At 36.1% G+C, this 22562-nt stretch overlaps 1 protein-coding gene across 1 annotated transcript in view; it reads right to left on the reverse strand.

Moving 5' to 3' along the window:
• Positions 1 to 22562, reverse strand: part of mmp17a (matrix metallopeptidase 17a) — a 79086-nt gene that overhangs the window by 14859 nt on the left and 41665 nt on the right. The window contains exons 2-7 of the mRNA XM_016548321.1: positions 22072 to 22204; positions 21694 to 21829; positions 12770 to 13056; positions 4807 to 4983; positions 1758 to 1860; positions 411 to 493 (exon numbers count right to left, since the gene is read on the reverse strand). Coding sequence (XP_016403807.1) covers positions 411 to 493; positions 1758 to 1860; positions 4807 to 4983; positions 12770 to 13056; positions 21694 to 21829; positions 22072 to 22204 — 919 coding nt within the window. The remainder of the gene's footprint in view (positions 1 to 410; positions 494 to 1757; positions 1861 to 4806; positions 4984 to 12769; positions 13057 to 21693; positions 21830 to 22071; positions 22205 to 22562) is intronic.

The following is a 22562-nucleotide window of genomic DNA, read 5'->3' on the forward strand; positions in this document are numbered from 1 at the left end:
TTATTTTTTTTCCCTTAATCAATACTTCCGGTCCTGTTTTTCCAGTAAAACGTACAAGATACATTTACTTAAAAAGCTAAAAATTTTTTTTTTTTACCTAATTTGTAAATGTATTTATTTGTATTATTTAATTTATTTAAAAATGTCGTGTTTAAACTTTATCTTTAATAATTCTAATAGGATAATAAAAGTAAACAGGTTTGAAAAATAAACTCAAATTCAATATATATAGTGTCTTAATATCAGTTATTAATATCTTAATATCATCATAATATCAGTTTTAGTCATAATGTCATGCAATTATGCTTTTTTATTACATTCATTTTATTTTAAAAATGCAAGATATTTACTTTATACTTGGTCTATTGCTATAGCTATTGATTTCACTGTGGAATTCAGGGTGCTCTTACCTTTGAAAAAGAAGGCCTCCCCTCGAATCTGGGCTACAGCATCAAAGTGACCAGTGCATCTGTCAGGGGCATCATGGGCAGGTCTGTGAGAAAGTACAAGAGAAAAGAAATGAAATGGATAAACTTAAAACAAATTGCTTTACAAGGTGTGTGAAGTAGAGCACAAGACTTTCACTAGTAGAAGTGTTTGTGTCTCTGCATGAGTAAATAATTGATTATGGAAGGAATAATTGACGACAGACCACTGAATTATTTAAAATGTATGCACACCTCGAGGTGGTCATGCAGCCTCAATGCAATGCAGAAATAATTTTGAATAATTACATGATCCAGAGTCAACAATTTCGAAAATAGTCGAGGAGTCACGGTTTAGCTGGTATACATGGTCTAGTTAGCCCCTACTGGTGGACGTTTTAACTTCAGGCTGGAACGGGCAAAAGTTGCTTTGTATTTAGTCAAAACAAAACCAATAAACAAATAACTAAATACAATGCTAAAATTTTCAAATAAAATAATATAAAATGAAAAAGATATATAAAATAAATAAAAATGCTACAAAATTTACAATAAATAAATACATGAATATAAAAAAATAAATAAAATAATATCAAAAGACATTTTTCAGGTTTTCTAAAATATGCACTACTTTCTTACGCCACCATTTAAATATCCAGTTTTGAATCAGCACAAGCCGTCAGTGCTAGTTTGAAAGCATTAGCACTTTTACTGTAAGCCTGTATATGAATATTTTTGGCTAGCTACGGCTATGTGCAACCAGTCCCGAATGTCCTTATTATGTGCATGGTTTAAGATTGGGCAAATCAGTGAAGATGTTATTACCAGCTTGCAACAGAATCTCTGAATGCGTTTTCCCCTCGGCTAATGACTGACTTAGCACTTTGACGTGGCTGGGATGCTAATGATGGCGCAATTACGGTCACAGAGCTGCTTTTGTGAGCTGGAACTCATCTGATACTTTATTAACAAAGATCTTCATTCACAGCTTATTAGCTGAGCTCTCTGAGAGGAATATATTACTGACCTTTGTCAAACTAAGTCTACCTGTCTCACGTGTCTGCTGTCAAGATGTAGAGAGAGAGGAAATAGAGAGGTGCACGCTGCTCTCAGAGCAACTAAATGCTTGCTTACTAGGAGTCAGGAATTGAGTCTGTAATTTGTGTCATTCTGGTATTTGCTTCAGGAAGGTTGAATGCAGTTGCGGGCGCATTGTGAAGTCCATACATACCCTCTTTCTAAATGATAGACTGCTACCTCTGCAATTCAAAATATTCAAGACACGCTGGCCAGAGGAGTGTGGGTTTTGTGGGTGCGTGCTTGTTGACTCACGGTATCGTGGATCTGTTTTTGGGGAGGTCAAGCAGGACGGGAGGTTCGGCCGTTTGAGAGGGGTCATCTGGCTGCGTTGTGTGCGATACGGACTCCCGAACACCTGACAAAACACAAGGCGAGTTCAACTTGCACAAAAGCATAAAACTGCCTCATTTTTGAGAGGAACACACACACTAAGTGCAGTCTTTTTGACAAACTTTATTACACTCAAATAATCACTCTAAAGTTAGAGATAACAGCCAGTCTCAGAAAATGAGTTTTGCAAAACTACTGCATGCATTGCCACATAAGACAGAGAAAACGTACGAGTAATAATGTGCAAGTAAAAATAAAACTAAGCTAAAGAGCACAAAGTTTAACAACCAACAAAATGCACAAGTGCATTCCTACTTTGTTCCAAATCAAATAATATTTATTTTCAAAGAATGCTATTTCTTTAGCTTTTAACCTGTTGGGGACCTTTTAAAGGGGTCATATGATGCTTTTTTAAAAGATCATTATTTGGTGTATTTGGTGTAACAGAATATGTTGCCATGCTTTAATGTTCAAAAAACACATTATTTTTCAAATATTGTACATTATTGTAGGTCCTATATGCCCCGCCTCTCTCAAACGCTTCGTTTTCTACAAAGTCCCTCCTTCCGACAAGCGCAGTCTGCTCTGATTGGCCAGCTGACCCATATCTCTTTGGTTTTGAGACTTTAGTCTTTGCAACTTCAGGGATCTTATCTATGCACAATCAGCTTGTAACACGCCAAAGAGAAAGGAAAACTTGAAATCGCATCATATGACCCCTTTAATAGCTCAAAAACATAAAATATACATATTTTGTGTCTGGTTGATACGTAACAGGTTTTATAATCATATGATAACTTATAAACACAAATTTGCCTTAAAAACATGCATGCAACATCCCCTGTCAAAAATGTTACAAAATGTGACTCATGTTTGGGGTCCCATCAAGTGACCCAAGGTAAATAAACGCAATAATAAAAATAAAAAAGATAAGAATAACATAACGTGGTTAATTATGAAACTATGACTTCTTTCTTCGTTCTCAGTTATGTCGTATTTCTTAACTTTGTATCAGATATAAATTATGTCGTAAATTATTAGACTGTTATACCGTATATCAACTGCTGATATACAGTAAGAGAATTGAGCTAGAAAATCGGTGTGGACAGCATGGCTGAGATAATTTGGTCTTTGGAGACTGTTTAGTTCAGTTCATATTGAAATGTCAGAGCACAACTTGAGGCATTATCGAGATGAAACACACAAGAAGACAGATTACTGGGATCTTTTTCTCAAGGGAACAATCTGAGAAGCAGAGTTAACTACGAAATACTATTATTAAAATAAAGACAGTAAAGTCAATCTCAGCAGCACATAAGGGTTAATTAATTGGACAAAAAGCAGTGGTATTTAACTCAGAGAATGTGCACAATCATTAAACTGCAGACACTATACACATGGCCCACGTTTACCTATACTATTCTGAGTTCCAGAGCTCCTGGCACTAACTGTTTGTCTTTGAGCCCATCTTGATCCTTCTATCCCTATCCATAACCATCACTCTATCTCTTTGATTCCCACCATGTGTGTTTGCAGTGCCGTTCGGCATTCTGCATGCTGATTAGCAGGTTCCAAATCATGGTTACGACCAATTAATCCCTGTGCTCCTAGCCTGGCGCAACACTGCCATGTAATTAAATCAATAGTGCCCCTATACAAACCAAATAACTTCTGCGCTCTGCGCCCCTCGTTTGGGGCCTGTTATTTGCCTGGTGGGATCACAGAAAAGGGCAGCCTGTAGAGGGGGGATGCAGTGCCAATCACTCCAAATTACAATGGGTACTTCAGCTAAAAACAAGGTAGTGTGAGTGGGAAGGGATGGAGGAGAACTATTGAACCACTTTTATGTGCCAGTCAGAATGTGCAAGTAACATGGATGCACTCTTTCCATAACAACTCCCTAAAACACAAACTAAAAAAATAATTAACTAATTAGATAACTAACTAAATAACTAAAGCACATAGGGAATTAGCAACATTATATTACAATAGTACACTACACATCTTCTATGTTGACACCAGGGTTATTATAGTTAATTAGAAGTAAAAACATTAAAACATTGTCAGTTCGGCAACTTTGTTCGATACTATTTGTTAACTGAAATAAAATAAAATAAAAAAAGTAAACTCTTTTTTTCAGCTAGTTGCCAAGGCAGCATTTCTCATTTCCAAACTATATTTAAAAACTATACAGACATATTAAAATAATAATAATAATAATTACAAAAACAGAAAATGTACTAAAACGTTAACAATAATTAAAATAAAAATGAAATATAAAAATAAAAACTAATTCAAAATATTAATAAAATCTGTATTAGTATCTCAATGATACTAAAATAACAGTGGTTGGCACATGTATAAATGAATATAATGATAATAATAATAATAATAATAATAATAATGTCTGAATATAATGAATATAATATTCATTGGATTTAAATATAATATGATATATTATTGTATTCATTAACATACAATATAATAAATAAAAAAAATAATTAAACCTAATAAATACATTAAAATAACAAAATACAATATGTGACCCTGGACCACAAAACCAGTCATAAGGGTAAATTAATATATGAATAAATAAGCTTTCTATTGATGTATGGTTTGTTAGGATAGGACAATATTTGGCCGAGATACAACTATTTGAAAATCTGGAATCTGAGGGTGCAAAAAATCAAAATATTGAGAAAATCGCCTTTAAAGTTGTCCAAAGCATCTATCTGTCTGTATGTCTTGCAGAGAGACTGTTGTTGCTACTTGTCACTTTTTTGCTTCTCCAACAATGCCAAGGCATCTGAGATTCAAACAGTGATAGCGGGGTGTCCACGTTTGATTGAAGATCTCAGCTCACACAGTCTGCCAGTCTGCCACAGCGCCTGGTTTCAGCTAACTGATGGAGAGGAAGGAGGTACAGGAAAAAGAAAGAAGCCAGACGAGACCAAGGGGTGGACTTTCTTACCGTAAAGTTGCCAGACGCGAATCTTGTCTTCGTACCGGAGGTTGTACTTGAGTGGGTCACCCACTGGCCCCTGGTAGTAAGGGCGCATGATGGACTCAATGGCAGAAGTGTGTGCGAGCCCTATGGCATGGCCAAACTCATGCACCGCCACTGCGAAAAGGTCCATTCCATGAGAATCTGATGAGAAAAGACAGAATAAAGAAATGTTAGAGGAAAAAAGCCTTTTCTTCATAATAACAAACCAGAGGAAGAAAATATTGCTTAGATCAGAGGTTTTCAAACTGGGGTCCGGAGAAACCCAGACACCAAGCAGGTGCTAGAAGGTTTGCGAAAATGTTAAGAGAAAAACTGTGTACAAATAAATGAATAAATAAATAAATTTTTCAATTAAATACATTTCCAAAGACCAAAAAAAAAAACAGTGGAACACGTAAAGTAAAAAAAAAAGAAAAGAAAAAAAATATATAATTAATAATAATAATAATAATTAAAAAAACATTATTTTAATCACAAATAATAATGACCTTATTTTAAGCATTAAATGAATCACAACTTATTTTATTTTATTGATGGCCATAGTTTTATATTTCACTTCAGGTTTACACATTTAACAGCATTCTATTGGTGAGTAGTAATATTTTTATTTGTAAAATAAATAAAAAATATTAATATAAAATTAATAATAATAGTAATAAATGAATTATAATTAATAATAATTATACAAATTATAAAATCGATTTTTTTTAACATTATTTTAATCATTAAATGAATCACAAATTATTTGTATTTTATTGATGATGACCATAGTTTTAAATTTCACTTCAGCTTTACACATTTAACAGCATTCTATTGGTGAGTAGTAATATTTTTCCATATAATAATTTCTACAAAGAAATATATTTTATTCATTATTTATTAATCAAATCTCATATAATTTGATGAGATCTCTGACTTGGCAAATATGAGCACATTTTGAGAAATTATTGAGAAACACACGGGGAGAACAATCTGAGAAGCAGAAGACTTCAGCAATTTGCTCTCCATGTAATCTAAGTGAAACTGAAAACAGATCTCTTTTGCGATATTGCTGTCCTATTGAACATCAAACAGCTTGCTTCATAAGGATGAAGACATCCAGTGCAATTATGTCCTGGAAACCATGGTGATTAAATTGGGAATAGTTCAGGATGTCCACCCACATTGTCATTTTCAACACAATGAGCTGGTGATGGACAGGGAGAACTGCGCCATTAAACGCTACTCACCTTTTTCATCATCTCACTTTAGTACATAGATCTGCACGATGCAGCCAGCCATAAAAACATTCACACTTTTCTGTTAAATGGCCCCCAGAGATGGCAACAAAAACGCAGCCAGAGCCAGGAAAGTGTCATTGGATTTGTTGGAATAGAGAGAGAGACAAACAGACAGGAAGAGATCTATAGACAGACAGAATACGACCTTGGGCTCTACAAACTGTGAAAATGCCAAAATGCGTGACAGTTGCCTTACACAGCAGGTCTGTAAAAGCAGAATGCAGCTAGTCAAGCTCCTTTGAGCAAAACAGAGGATTAAATCGGTGACTTGCTCATTAAAAGCAGCTGTGTATCACTAACGGAGGCTCTACTCCCTCATGTGGGTACCTGCTTTTTGCATTAGCGTAATGCACTTTAAAGAGTACACGAAACAAAAGAGGCTGGGACCTGACAGATTTTCAGTTGATGAGGAAAGTCACAGTGCAGGCATAATCTCAAAATGTGTGTCTTTTTAAAAGAACGGTAGAGCTGAACATCCTGTCATTATTTACTCATCCTCATGTCACTTTAAACCCATATGACTTTCATTCTTTTGTGCAACTTAAAGAAATAGCTCACAAAAATGAAAATTTGCTAAAAATGTGCTCACCCTCAGGCCATCCAAGATGTAGAAGAGTTTGTTTCTTCATCAGAACAGATTTGGAGAAATGTAGTGTTACATCACTTGCTCACCAATGGATCCTTCTGCAGTGAATGTATGCCGTCAGAATGAGAGTCCAAACAGCTGATAAAAACACACAATCCACAAGTAATCCACACGACTCCAGTCGATCAATTGTGAAGCAAACAGCTGCTTGTCTGTAATAAATAAATCCATCAAGATGTTTTTGACTTCTAACTGTTGTTTCCTGCTAAAATATGAGTCCTTTATCCATAATATCGCTTTCTCCAGTGAAAAAGTTGTCTTGTCTGAATGAAGAGAGAAATATGCACAAATCAAGCTTTGTGTACAAGCGAAAACAATCCAAAACAGTTCTAAATAAATATGTCAGTGCATTTTGATGTAAGAGGACAACAGGGAAAGGACATTTTCACTGTTATGATTTATGGATTTTGGCAAGAAGCCACAGTTTAAAGTTAAAATGCCTTAATGACGGATTTGTTTCTTACAAACACACAGCTTTTTAATTTCACAAGACTTTAACTGATGGACTGGAGTTGTGTGGATGTTGCGTGGATTATTGTGATGTTTTTTATCAACTCTCATTCTGACGGCACCCATTCACTACAGAGGATAAATTGGTAAGCAAGTGATGCAATGCTAAATTTCTCCAAATCTGTTCTGATGAAGAAACAAACTCATCTACAACTTGGATTAGCTGTGGGTGAATAAATTTTCAACAAATTTTCATTTTTGGGTGAACTATTCCTTTAAAAGGAGAAACACTTTTTATTTAGAAGGACATGAGGGTGAGTAATAAATGTCAGACATTTTATTTTTGGCTGCACTGTCCCTTTAAGCCAACACACATTTAGAGGAAGACTCATAACTAATGAGTTTTACCCCCACGTCTGGTTAGCAACTGCTGAATCTGATTGCTAGAGGCTAATTTGTTTAGCACAAGCTAGCGATTCATCCAGATGAACTTTGCGCTGATCAGGGTCCAAAGGAGGAGATGCGGAGGATGACAGATGGATGTGAAGAAATCTGATTAAGACCTTACGCACTGGAAACATCTGGTACATGGCAGCCTAAAGCAGCAAGCTGAAGGTGTCTGTCACAGATGACTGAAATAAATGAGTGTAAACTATTTTAAGACTGAAATTTAGCCTGTGCATGTTAACAGTTTGGCCCTGGATTTCAAAGGCTTGTTTGAGTGAAGGTTATGGTTTTAAAGTACCTTCTGTTCAGTAAACAAATACATGTGTTTTGGATTATCAGATCAGAATGGCTTTAATGGAATAGTTCACCCAAAAATGGAAAATCTGTCATCAATTACTCACCCTCACATCCTTCTAAACCTGCATGAGTTTCTTTCTTGTTTTCTAATGGTTGCTCTTTTTGCAATAAATTGTGGTGGCTTTCAAGCTTCAAAAAGATGCAAAAGCACAATAAAACACAAATCACAGACATATGAATATTTCAAATCTTCCAAAACAGTATGACAACTGTATCAGAAACTGCTTATTCAATTAAATTCTTCACAACTCTTAATTATGAATCACTGAGACTGAATCATTCTTTTGAGTCAGATCTTTTAAATGCATCAGTTAATCAGGTCTGAATGATTCGTTAATGAATTCAGGGTAACACTTTACTTAAAGCCTTTATGCTTAATGTGGTTTTGATGCATTAATTATGCCTTGTAATGCACTTTATAATGCATTGTTCAATCTCATGAATAATTCTAACCACAGTTATCAACACTTATCAATTCATTGTTACACTATGCATTTTAAATTCAGTTATAATTATTTACGACATAATGTATTACAATGCACATTATGAATAATTATAATGCAATATACCCTTTAATAAAATTAAGGCTTTAAGTAAAGTGTTACCGAGTTCAGTTTTCGAGTTCAATTAACTTCTTTTCAATGAATTGTTAATCCAGTTCACAAAACAAGTCTGAATGATTTGTTCATGAATCAAACTGATCTGGTTCTGAAGTTAAACTGACTCAATACTGTGGTCATATGGATTCAAAAGATTTGAAATAAGTTAAATGAACTACTTTTATATTATATTATTGTGCTTTTATGTCCATTGTGAACCTTGAAAACTTCAGTTCCCATTTATTGCAACTGCATGTAAAAGAATAGCCAATATAATTAATCAAAATAAATTTTTTTGTGTTATACGAAAAAAAAGAAAATACTAGTTTTGAAGGACATGAGGGTGAGTAAACAATGGCAGTATTTTCATTTTTGATTGAACTAATCCGTTAAAGTCAGTGAAGCATGGGCAGGAAGTTGATGATTTCTTAAAATAACCTTCTTCTGAAGGTAAACAGCGCTCCCTCTCTCTCTCTCGCAGTGTGTTTGCAGAAAGGAAATCAACAATAGTCACTGCTAATGACTGGCGGCTCGCTAAAATGGACGATAATGGACCAGGGACTTCTGCCTCATTTTGTCATACACACAAAAAAACGTGGACACGCACATAGACATTAAATACGATAGTGAATAACAGGCTTGGGCCAAATTGCGAAAAGTTTATCAAAAAAACACCTGCTTAATGAGCCTTTTGTTTTGGCCACAACAATCAGTCTGCATTAGTAAGCAGCCAATGAAGGAATACTTAATAAAAGCAATCCGCCTGCTGTCATAACAACAGAGACACTCCTGCGATTCCACTCTTATGACCCATGGGAAAACGGGATGCCTCCACTGCTGTGCAACAAGTATGAGGATAGCTGCAATCTCAAATGGAGCAGTTTGGATTCTGTCTAGTCTCCATTAAGAGTTAATTATACTGTACACACAGCAGAACTTCCTCTTTCCTGTTTCTTCCCTCTGTTCCCTCAAAGAGAAAGTTCTTGTTGTGTCAAAAACAATATGCTTACAGTTCTCCAGACTGAGCTGGAGGGAAAAAGAAACAGGGAAAGGGAAGCACGTTTGCATGATAAAGCTTGTCTTTTTTTAAGGAGTTCAATCATCTGAGCATTAAAAATTCATATTCTAGATAAATGGCTCTGCATCTTAAAAATAATTCATTTTAATGTGAAAATGTACATTTTTCTTTCTGTTACTTAATGATTTAAGATGACATTTTAATTAAATTAAATGAAATATTGTATGATTTTGAAACAAATAGCACTGAAATTCAACAATAAAATTGAAATCACAGGCATGTTTTTACCTATCATCTACAGACACGTGTGGAAGTTACGTTCGCAGCAGAAGGAGGCTGTGTGTGCGTTTCTATCAGAATCACATTACTTAGGCTATTTACACCCTTTGGCGGGCACCATGCTGTAAACTTCGAAATTCTGTTTCACGTTCTGCCTACTGCTTAATAACAAGTTCTTTCTCACTTTTGAAACAATACATCCAGCTCTTTATTTTAGTAGCCTATTACTCCATGTTTCGTCACTCTGAAGGGGCAGAACATTTTCTTTAAGAATGGACAAAATAACGCTGATGACTAAACTGCACAAACTGAAAGACTGAAAAAAGTGTGATGTTTATTATGCAATTTCTCTATGCCTAGTCAAAGATTTAGTCGAGTGGTCAAACCACAAAAAAGACATACTTGTTACTGAAAAAATGGCCTATACATTGTTTATCTGCTAGGTTACGATTAAAGGTGTGTGGATGAGTGCATATTCACTACTGTTCAAAAGTTTGCCATCAGCAAGATTTTCTTAAGAAATTAATACTTTTATCAAGAAAGGGTACATTAAACATTTAAAAAAGACATTTATAATGTAAAGAAATGATTTCTATTTTAAATAAATGCTGTTCTTTTGAACTTTTTATACATCAAAGAATCCTGAAAAAAATGTATCACACTTTCCCAAAAATATTAAGCAGCACAACTGTTTTCAACATTGATAATAACCAAATCATCATATTAGAATGAGTTCTGAAGGATCATGTGACACTGAAGACTGGAGTAAGGGCTACTGAAATATAACAATAAAGGCTGACGTAAATAAAGCATTTTAACATATATTTATATGTGTATCACATATACATTATTGTTTACATCAACCTACACTCCATACCCCCTAAAGACAAAGCAAAAATCAGATTTGGTCTTTTTTTTGCCTTGTTGTTATTGGTATGAAGTGTTGACTGATGTAAAAAAAATAATTTAAAGCACTGTCGCATTAGGCTACAACAAAGTGTGGGGTCTGAGGTCTGACATTTATATAAACAGTCAAAAAATGAGGATAGTCTTAGAGGGCAGATGGAAAGCCCAAAATAACACAGTAAATTGGGAAATTTTTGGCTGAAATCTTGGGCTTGTTACAACACCGCATTATAAATAATGGCTGGTGATGACGAGTTAGGAATAATTGATGAGCATATGGGAGGTCCAGGTGCAGGTGGTCATTAGATGGACAGCTAATGAAGCAGACACATGGAAATGGCAGTGTTTTGGTGAAGGGTCAGTTGATCACACACAAAGAGGTTGAGGAGTGGGTCTGACGCTCAGCTGTGTATGTCGAGATGGTGTAAGTGGGTCGTGAAAGGCTTGTGATTTTTAAGTAGGCCTTTCCCTCCCCATTTCTCTTTCTCTCGTTTTCTCTCTCTCTTCATTCAGTCCTTCATATTACATCCGCACCTGCCAAAGGACAGAGCAAACAGCTGTTCGTCTGATGGGGGGCCTAATTGGGGCAGACTCTACGGCTGTCCATAAGCATATGGCCCATAGCCACAAGAGAGCAGAGTAGGGATGCAAAGGGTCGTTTGAACCAATTCCATCAGGGTTCACTGACTGGGCAGGATGGGGTAAAAGGAAACCCACCTGCACCCATGCTAATTATCAGCCTCTTGGTTAGTGCAGCCTCTCGGCAAACTTGTGCACCTTTGGCTACCTAGGTGGTGCATCTTGGAGATGGTCGAGTCTGGTTATGGCCCATGAGAGAAGAGTGAAGAACTGAGACAAGAGCATCTGTTGCTTTCAGACAGGCCCTGCCACTTGGGCTCAGGATCCAGTTTTGGAGTACTGCACACAAAATGTCTCAATTACCTGACAGAAAAAGATGTCCTGAGAAATCACACCTGTCTCTGTGACAGTCTGAGACAAAAAAAAAAAAAAAAAGGAGCTACGGGAGTGGACAGCACTCTTTTTAGCCAGTTAGACCATTAGCCAATCAGAAACAATCTTTGCCTGTCAATCATTTCTCAACGGTTATATATAGTTACTTTTTGGTACACAAACCATAGCATATTTTTGTTTTTATATATTTACTTTTATATTTATCCTTCAATTTGCATACATTTTTTTTGTTCAAAATTTGTTAAAAACAAATTTACATTTAGTTATTTAACCTGTTCTGCTGCTTTGGAATCAGTTAAGATCAGTTTTTTTTTTTTAAAGAAATTATTACTTTTATTCCACGAGGACACATTCAATGAATCATAGTGAGAGTAAAGACTTTTACATTGTTACAAAACATTTCTATTTCAAATAAATGCTGTTCTTTTGAACTTTTTGTTCATCAAAAAATCTTGAAAAAATGTCTTATGGTTTCTACAAAAATATTAAGCAGCACAGCTGTTTTTAACATTGATAATAATAAGAAATGTTTTTTGTGCAGCAAATCAGCATATAATAATTAAATCTGAAGGATCATGTGACATTAAATACAGGAGAAATGGCTACTGAAAATTCAGCTTTGACATAGAGGATGGAATTACATTTTAAAATATATTAAAATAGAACACTGTTATTTTAAACTGTAATAATATTTCCCAATAATACTGTATTTTTGATCAAATGAATGAAGCCTTGGTGAGCAAGAGACTTCTTTCAAAAAAAATGTTCTTTGAAAAATCTTACTGACCCCAAATGTTTGAACAGTACTGTAACATTTTTACAAATGAATCAGCTTTTTGGCCAATGAATAAAAAAAAATAATTAAAGTAATTTATTTATTTAAAAAAAAAAAAATACATATAGCTCCTTGGCTGAACACAGCGAACAACGCAACATACATTGCTGCTCATTTATAGATCTCATGCTGTCTTACCTGGCGATCTGAAGGTCCAGGCTTCATCATCATCAAAGTGCGTGTCGCCCGCTGTGAATCGTTCTCCAGGAAAGAATGCGTGGGCTACTGTGCCACCGGGTCCATCGAAAGGGTATCCGTCATTATGGTCCGCTTTGGTGAAGTCAATCTGAATGTCCGCCTCATTCCCCGCCACCTCATGGAAGTTGAGAGGAGCGATGTCACTCCACACTTTCAGGGCGTAGTACATAAGCGCCCGCACCATGTCCCGGCCCAGCAAAGCTGACTCCTTTGGAAACGTCCTTACCCTGTGAGAGCAGAAACATGAGTTCATGTTTGAAACATCGGCTTGAAATAGACAAGAATCCCTTTGTAAGACCACCGACAGTGCTAGAAGATAAATTCAACACCGCTTTGAATGCATAAATAGGACAAGACATGCAGCAGGCTGTCAAAAACGGCTCTGAAAGCCTGTCTCGTGACTCTTTCTAACTTAGAGTTAGTTCAACGGTAATACATTTAGGAGTTACAAAACATCTTCTTCCCCTTTTCCCTCTTTTCTCTTTTATTCAAGGTATTTCAGAAACAAGTAAGGGTGATTTGGAGGTCCAATACACCCTACAATCATGGTAATCAGTTCCTCCAAGGGCAATTTGAGCCCTCTTTCCATGTACAGAGACAGATCGATGAGAAATTAATTTCAGAGTGCCGGTTCTGTAAGTGCCCACAAAAGTGCCCTCTGCACAAAATACACTTATACTTTCTGCACAAGCACTGGGTTCAGGCATTCTATTACATTTGCAGAACACTGACTCTCCCAATTGAGTTATTCGGGCACTTTGGGTGCTGGTAGCATATTCGCACCGGATGCTCAAGGTCAACATGTAGATTCTGTCAAGCTCTATGGTGATGTATGTGATAACGGTTGAGTTTACAGTGGGTTGGTTCAAAAGGAAAGGCAGGAGATGCACAGTAGCGCCGTGCCAAGGTCAGCGCTGCCCCCAGCTGCATTTCTAATGAGCTAAGTGACCTCTTTGTGTGCTAACATTCTCCCACAACATCCTAAGCATTTCACACACAGCAAAGAATACGAATTCAAAGTATGAAAGGGAATTTCAGGTGAAATGGTGTCAAATCTGTGCTCATGTTCGGCCTAGAACCACTTGAGACTCATGGCAAATTCAAAATATCATCATGGAGCAGGGAACTCCAGGATGGTCACAGAGATAATCAGTTCAAAGTGTTCATCGTCTGTTTGATTACGTCTTTAATTGATTTTTCCGTACATTTCTGCCATATGTACATTAACTGACAGTCACCACTGATAAGCTACCACTAAATATTGTAGAAACTTAATTTGCTGTAAAGTTGCTTTGCAACGATTTGTATCGTGAAAAGCGCTGTACAAATAAACTTGAATTGAATAATCGTAGTCTAGGTCAAGTGTCACAAAGGGGCTGCATGAAATGTGCCAAAAAATATGTATTTTAGCAGCAAGAATGAAAAAAAAAACTACTATGTTTCTGTGAAAAAATTATTTGGGGGAAAAAAGATATAGACAGAGCAAATATATTATAATATTTTATATAATATAAATTATAATTATTTTATATTATAATATAAAAATTATTTAGCATTTTTTCACATTATGTGTGTGTGTGTGTGATTAAAAATAAGTATAATTACTATAAATAATTCTAACAGTTATATAATAATACAGACACACACACAAAATATATTTATTTATTAAATTAAGTATTAAATTAAATATTTTGTTTGATAAATTAATATCATTTTGTGAAATACATTATATATTTTTTTCTTATCATTTTTAAGTTAACATTAAGAAAGAAAATAAATACGCTTATAATTTTGTGGGGACAAATATTTGCATGTCTTTCTTTTTTCTTTCTTTTTTTTATAGGTAAAATAAGTTTAGGATAGTAGACTTTTCTGGGGTTCCTGCTATTTTTTCCTAATTATTTCATTAGTGCAGTTTTTTGGTATTCTTATGCAATCTTTTCTGTTTCATTGAAATTTCCTGTTAGAACAGGCTTACATGCAATAAGTTCAGTCTGTCCTAGCCAAAGTATGATGACCCTAATACGAGATCACATGAAAATGTAGGGCGCTATGGAAGGAGGTATGAATTTCTAGTTCAATTTTCCATCAATTTTCGCTATAATGTGCCTTCGGCAGGGTTTCAATAGACGGCCGGCATAAATTGGAGAATAATCAAGGCTGTTTTTTTCTTCATGTCGTCTGGTTATTATACAGGCACTAGCAGTGGCAGCTAACCTGAAAGCCTGAAAAAGTGCCTCTGGGAAGATTGGCCATCCCAGCAGCATGTAAACGCCCAAATGTTGAAGTTTAATTTTCAGTCACAATCCCCCTTCTTTGTCTCCATGTGATATAAGACTGATTAGACAGACAAGAGGGGAAAGGGATGAAAAGAGAGAAAATGACCAATAGAAATCATGGGGAACAAGGTCAAAAGAACTAATTTCCTCTATTCCGTGGTAATTCTCACAGCGGGTCTGACCCCTGCAGATCAGTGGTCCAGACAGGACATTTACTGTATGGTGTTAATCGCATATCAAATCAATCCTCCACACTCACAACTAGGCGCTAGGTGACACACAGCCAGACAGGGGTTTGAAAGGAATGATTCCTCAAAATAGTCTCTGTAAAATTATGAAACACACAGAAATGTAATGTTATTCACTGAAAATCTTTATATCCATCTTGGAGCATTCATCAGAGTTTTTTATTTATTTATTTATTTATTTTTTAAAGAAGTAGCAATGTCCAATTCATGAATTAATCATTCCTTTGAGTAAATTTTTTTCAATTAATCAATTGATCCATGAATCAACCGATATAGTTCTTGAATTCAACTCACTGACTCAATGATTCACAATGGTTAACTGCACACTGGAAGACAAGATTATAGTGTGATTAGTGACTTGCATTTGATCTGTTTCTCACACAAAGCTATCGTTCGACTTCAGAAGACTTGGAATATAATGTACAAATCATATTGGACCAATTTTATGAAGCTTCTGCATCCGTTTTGAAGCTTGAAAGTTTTGGTCTTCATTTATCACACAACCCTGCATGTTAAAAAAACTATTTCTGATTATTTTGAAAAAAAAAAAGCCCTAATATTGCCTAATTTGATGATGCTGAGTTCAAAAATATCAATAAAACATTTCCATCACATACATTTTTTTTTTCACAAAATAAGAATAAAGCCGTAGTTTCGTGTTGTATTCCAGAAAAAAAAAAAACATTTAAACATCCTCAAAACGATAGATAATTCAGTAAAAAAAGATAATTCAGTAAAAAAAAAAATAGATTATCTGGCTAAACTACAGCATAATGATTTACAACCTCCGCCCTCATTGTGTGGCAGCATCTGGGCTAGATGCTCAAGCGAACACATAGATGCCCATGATAGCGAAATCACACAACAGCTCCTTCACACTCTCATTGGGTATCCCCCAGAACGTACTGAGCTATTGTGAGAAATGTTCCCATTTTCATCCAGCACCGAAAGGATTAGGAGCGTCAAGGGGTTTGATCGACAGAAATGTGATGGGAGTAATGGAGGGTGGTGAGGAAAGAGATGCTTATCATAAAGCCATTTCACTCTGCTCCCTATACGAATCAGCATGGGACATACAACGCGAGTCTGGGGGGGACATATTGTCTTCAAAGCAATCACTTCTAATCTATTTGGGTAATTAATGAGAGTGTTAACGAGCAAGCGGTGGCCTTAGAGAATGGTGAGGGTCTAACGTGGAGCGATGGAGTCATGATGAGAGGACGTCTCGGCTTGTGACTGATGGTCAATGCGTTCTGAATACATATGTAGACAGCTGGACCTCTGAACCTGCATTCTTACATCAATCATTTATTCATTAGCGTTCACTGAGAGACCATCCAACTGTCTAGACTAGTAAACTGTCTGAAAAATAGAAAAAGAGTAATACTTTGTGCAAAGAAACTTAAAAAAAAGTTTGTTCACCCAGAATAAAAATTCTGTATTGTTCACCCAGAATAAAAATTCTGTCAGCTTTTACTCACCCTCATGTCACTCAAAATTTGTATGACTTTCTGACATACGACCTATTTTAAAGAATCTCAATATCCATACAAACTTATAGTGACTGAAAAGAACGTCATAAAAGTGGACCACATGACTTGTACACTGCATTCCAAGTCTTCTGAAGCTTTCTGAGAGGAACAGAAAAAGAAATGAGTAAATATTAACTGACAAGCTTTCATTTTACTTACACGTTAACTCAAGAACCCCTGTGAATGGAGTCAGTGAGTTGAACTCCACTTCGTGGACAATTCAGACTGAACCATGAATGAATCATTCAGTCTGACTGATTCTGATTGAGTCTGCTGAAAAGAATGATTCATTCATTGATTTTGGTTCCCGAGTTCAACTCAATAATTTGGTCATTATGAAATGATTATGAAATTTAATTATATGGGTGAAAAAAGCATGAAAATTCCTTTTAAAAAATTCGTTTTGTTAAAAGAAGGCAGCTTTTTTATATAAATATTTAACAAAATGCACTCTAAGTGTTCATGCAAGAAAAAAACTAGGGGGGAAAACTTTTGCAATGGGATAGGGATAAAAAAAATTATATTATCTTACACATTTTGCTGTAAGTAAATTAATATTTAAGGATGTTTAGATATTATCTGCAATATAATAGTAGAAACAATTGATTCCCTTAAGAATCTTGATGCGTATAAAAAGGCCAAAACCTGTCAGCCTGTGCTGATCAGAGCTCATAGTTTTCTACTGTCGGTACATTTTGCTCTCTTATCAACTCTTCTCTTTCCCAAGCCTATTTCCTCACACAAACCTGTAAGATGGTGCAGTGCGATAATTACTCAGAATCCATCATAGTCTTTCTCCCTTCATGTCTGTCTGTCTCTTTCCTTACACACTTTTCAATTGTCTTGGAAAGGCCTTTTATCACTGCTTCTAAAACAAGCCATTATAGGCTTTATTACAGTGACCGGCCTCTCAGCTGGTGTACAGGCGCACCTCTGCCGCTACAACTGAACCAGGGTGCAAAGCTCCTGACATGAATTGTACGGGAACTGATAGAGTTCTCCCAGCTCCGTTATAGGAGTCATTTCACCCCAGTCAGCGCTGGGCGGCTCTGTGGAGGTCACATGGTGAGGTCTGCTCAAACTCATCAAAACAGGGAAGGCAGGCTCAAGCAAAAATTAAGGTCACACAAAAATAATCCAAAAGCTGAGGTCAACAGACTAAGGAATGTAATGAAGCACAGATATAAGTTATCAAACTGCTAAATGTGTAGGTATCTTCAAATATATGACTTCAACATCTAAAATAACAGGCCTACACAATGTTGCTCCCAAACAGCTGCTTCTCAAACAACTAAACAGTGAAATGATTTATAAGTGCTAAGAACTGCAATATTTACAAAAACGTCAAAAACGAGATTATAAATGCTAAGCTAAATATTACAGCAAACTTCTATCTTCATCTGTATCTCTGAACACTCACTATATGATGTTTCATGCTTTATGAGTCACACACATCACATAAAATGATCTTCAAAGGCCAGCATGCCAGTGTTGTGTAATATATCACACTTTTATCCACTACAGTATTGAAATGTACCCAGAGTGATATTTAAACTAGCTATGTATATTATTTGTTTATAAATAAACATCATTGCTGCATTTTGTCAGGAAATTGTAGGGGATGCCATGCTTCCTGTGTAGTCTTAAAGCAGTCACCGCTTGTCAAACTCTCCAATGACTCTGCTGAGTCAGAAAGCCAAACGTTTATTAAGCTGCATGTCTGTGAGGTCAGATGTCTTAAGCAATTTATTCCGAACCATGTGTATGTGTTGGATGTATGTGTTGAAGATGTTCACAACTGGATGTATCTGTTGAAGTTGTTCACAACTCTGAATGAGTTCTAGGATGACAGAAATGTCTCTGCATTCAATAGATCAACTCAAAATACACTGAACAAAATTATAAACGCAACATTTTTGTTTTTGCCCCCATTTTTCATGAGCTGAACTCAAAGATCTAAGACTTTTTCTATGTACACAAAAGGCCTATTTCTCTCAAATATTGTTCACAAATCTGTCTAAATCTGTGTTAGTGAGCACTTCTCCTTTGCCGAGATAATCCATCAACCTCACAGGTGTGGCATATCAAGATGATGATTAGACAGCATGATTATTGCACAGGTGCGCCTTAGGCTGGCCACAATAAAAGGCCACTATAAAATGTGCAGTTTTAGGAAGTCAGGCTTCTTGATGACAGTACGCACGACGTCACGCAATGATTGGTCAGGAAGCAACGCGTAGTCTGGCATGTTTGGTACCCACGACACGACAAGATTTTATCCAGTCAAAATCGTGTAATCTGACACAGTGACTGTCGTAACCGACAAAAAAATTGTGTAGTCTGAACGGGGCTTAAGGCACACCTGTGCAATAATCATGTTGTCTAATCAGCATCTTGATATGCCTCACCTGTGAGGTGGATGGATTATCTCGGCAAAGAAGAAGTGCTCACTAACACAGATTTAGACAGATTTTTGAACAATATTTGAGAGAAATAGGCCTTTTGTGTACATAGAAAAAGTCTTAGATCTTTGAGTTCAGCTCATGAAAAATGGGGGCAAAAACAAAAGTGTTGCGTTTATAATTTTGTTCAGTGTAGTTTCTCAATATTTCCCTAATGTTGTTCCAAATCGATTTCTTTCTTCCGTGGAACACAAAATAAGTTAAGATATAACTTATATATGTCATGAAACTGCACAGGTACATGAAGGTTGAGGATCCAGATGCAGTATTTATTAAAGGGGTAATCCACAATCAGTCCAAAACAGGCAAAGGTCATAACACGAGCAATCAATCCAAACAATAGCAACAGGGGAAAAAACACAGGCAGAGAAACAAAACCAGGGACCAAGACAAGGGAGAACCAGGAAACGAGGCTTAGAAATGCAGTCTTTATAGCAAACAATAACAGTGAGAACTGGGCTTTTATAGGGTGAGCTAACAAGGCTAACGAAACACAGGTGCAAACAATCAGTGCTGATGAGACCGGGCAAAGGATTATGGGGAATGCAGTCCAGGATAGAGTGGCAAAGGTATGGGATGGAGTACCCTGGAGTGGTGGATATCAAGGGCACTCCAGCTAGTTATCATGACAATATAATGAATTTGGCAGATGCTTTTATTCAAAGTGACTTGCGTTGCATTCAAAGTATACATTTTTATCAGTTCACGCATTCTCTGGGAATCAAACCCAAGACCTTGGCGTTGCTAGCACCATGCTTAACTGTTTGAGCAACATGAATGCTTTTTTTATTTATTAAAAAAAAGCATACATTAATTTGCTTGGCAATAGACTAAAATTTAATTCATTTGCCCTCAGCAAAAGCTTGCAAACCTCATTCGGGTTTGGAACAACAAGTGAACTTGTGTAAACTTTTCTTTTAACCTCATCACAGAGAATAATGTCATGGTGAAGACCCACAGATTGCTGTGTGAGTCACCTTTCTGATGATTTAAAAAACACAAAGTGTGAAAAAAGCCCAGAAATATACATCAACAAGAAAAAAACAATTGCTTTACACTTTACAAGCAGATGACAAATATCACGCCTTCAAAGCTCTTTCATTTCTGCCACGGCAATTTAACCCTAGTTCACACAGCCATCACTTTTCAAACACCAGAGAGGCAACTTCCACTAAGATTTGTGGGTGTTATGATATTGCAGTGCGTGTTGAAATTAAACATTTGAGAGCTTTGTTCCGGTTAGGCCATGTTTATTAGCTTTAAGGTTACATTCTTAAATATGCTGATATTTACATATTTAAATCATATATACATATTTAAAATACATCTCTTTTAGGAATTTGGAATCTTTTGGGAATATTTATCATTAATACTGCTGCAATCACTTTTCTTTTTTTTAAATTTCTTTAAAAAAATCACCAAGCTATTTCATCAGGTATTTAAATGTCAGGAAATGTCTACCATCCTACAACTGATGAAGCCATTCAGATGAGGGCTGAATCATCTCCAACAAATTGGAAAACATATCTAGATGATCCACAATAATTGTTCCTTAGTCAAAATGCTGTACTGATCGCAATGCAATAGATTTCCCAGCACGGACAATGTCCACAGAGACCTAATTTACCAGGGGATGAAATAAATCTACCTACAACTAACAAACATGCCTAAACTTTGATGCTTTACCAATCGAAACACAACAGGTAGTAGCAGGGGTTTATTTCACGCTATAGGTAGGGTGAGTGGGATGAGCGTAAGCCTGTGTGATTGACAACACAGAGAATGTGAGATCACAGTGGGTTTCTGTAATGAGAAACAGGGAAGAACATGGTATGAAACCCAAGACAACTGTCTGTAAACAAAGCCCAATATTACACACACATACTCACACACACACAACATAAACACATATTTCAAGAAAAGACACATTCACATTGTCAATCTGTCATTAAAACAGACAGCCTCACAAACCACTGGCATTTTGAAAAGTTTCAGTGATGGAAATTGGAACAGTCTGTGTTGAGGGCTTTCGGACACTCATCTGCAATACTCTATACTACTGATAACATCAGAACATATTATACTATAAGAATGTAACCCAGTATTATCTAGCTATAAAATCAGAATTCAACACATTATTTTTTTTACGTATAAAATCAGAATATCTAGATTTGTCATTTTGTTGCCTCACTAATTCTGTTTCTTTCCATCAGCTCTAACTACCACTGAGGCTTTTATTCAAGTATGTATGGAATTCAAATCAAATGTACCATAACATCTACGACATGTATAGATATCTGACAGGAATCACTCAGACAGTTTCAGTTCCAAAAATGAATGTACCTCCAGGAAAGATGCCTCTTATTCCACTTATTCTGAGGAGCTAGCGCTCGCTTTCGTCTGCCTGCTGACATATCCGGCTCTGACATATCTGGCAGCGAGCAGCGAGGGGTCTTCATTAAGCCCAAGGTTGCTTGGTCTGCAGGGAAACATACAAGCACACATAAATACAGATCAAAACATAATTGCAGAATGCAAATAGTGTGGTGCTTTTCTGGTCCTGTAGACTGCAAATGAAAATCTGCTAGCTGCAGCAAGCCAGATGAACATGAGACTACAAAGCAATCTGAATTACATTGATGGTATCTCTTAAAACTACCAGACAAAAACCAAGGACAATGTGGACCAGAGTTTTATTATGAAAATAAAACATGTACAAACCTAGCACTCCAGTTTCTTTCAGGCCTCCGAACCTCTGCATGGCTTTGATGGCCCTCGTCAAAGCCTCCTTAGTCTGTAGTTGTCCATTCAAAGGATCAGGGGGTGGGAGATAGCCAAACTTGCTCAGCCAATCCTAAGGTAGAAAACAGGTGTTGTGAAGATCTTTTTATCAAAATTAGTAGGCACTTTAACTAAAATGGTAGATTGCTGACAATTACCAGGCAGCAAAATGTTTCCTTCTATGCAGTATAGTATAGTTTTCATACATCCTTCATCAATTATATAGATTATGTGTACTTGCAATATTTAAAGAAAAATCGTATCTATTAATCTATTAGTTTGTTTTCTTTTCACACGATCATAATTAAATAAACAGACATTTCAAATGATTTCACTACTTTGCTCTGAGCAGATGTTGCAATTTCCTCAGATGCACTAATTCTAACATGAAAAACTGGCAATTAATTAAGAAATATCCCAGGTGCTTCTTC

The sequence above is a fragment of the Sinocyclocheilus rhinocerous genome, unplaced genomic scaffold (genome assembly GCF_001515625.1).
Source record: "Sinocyclocheilus rhinocerous isolate Xijiao unplaced genomic scaffold, SAMN03320098_v1.1 scaffold192, whole genome shotgun sequence".
NCBI lineage: Eukaryota > Metazoa > Chordata > Actinopteri > Cypriniformes > Cyprinidae > Sinocyclocheilus > Sinocyclocheilus rhinocerous.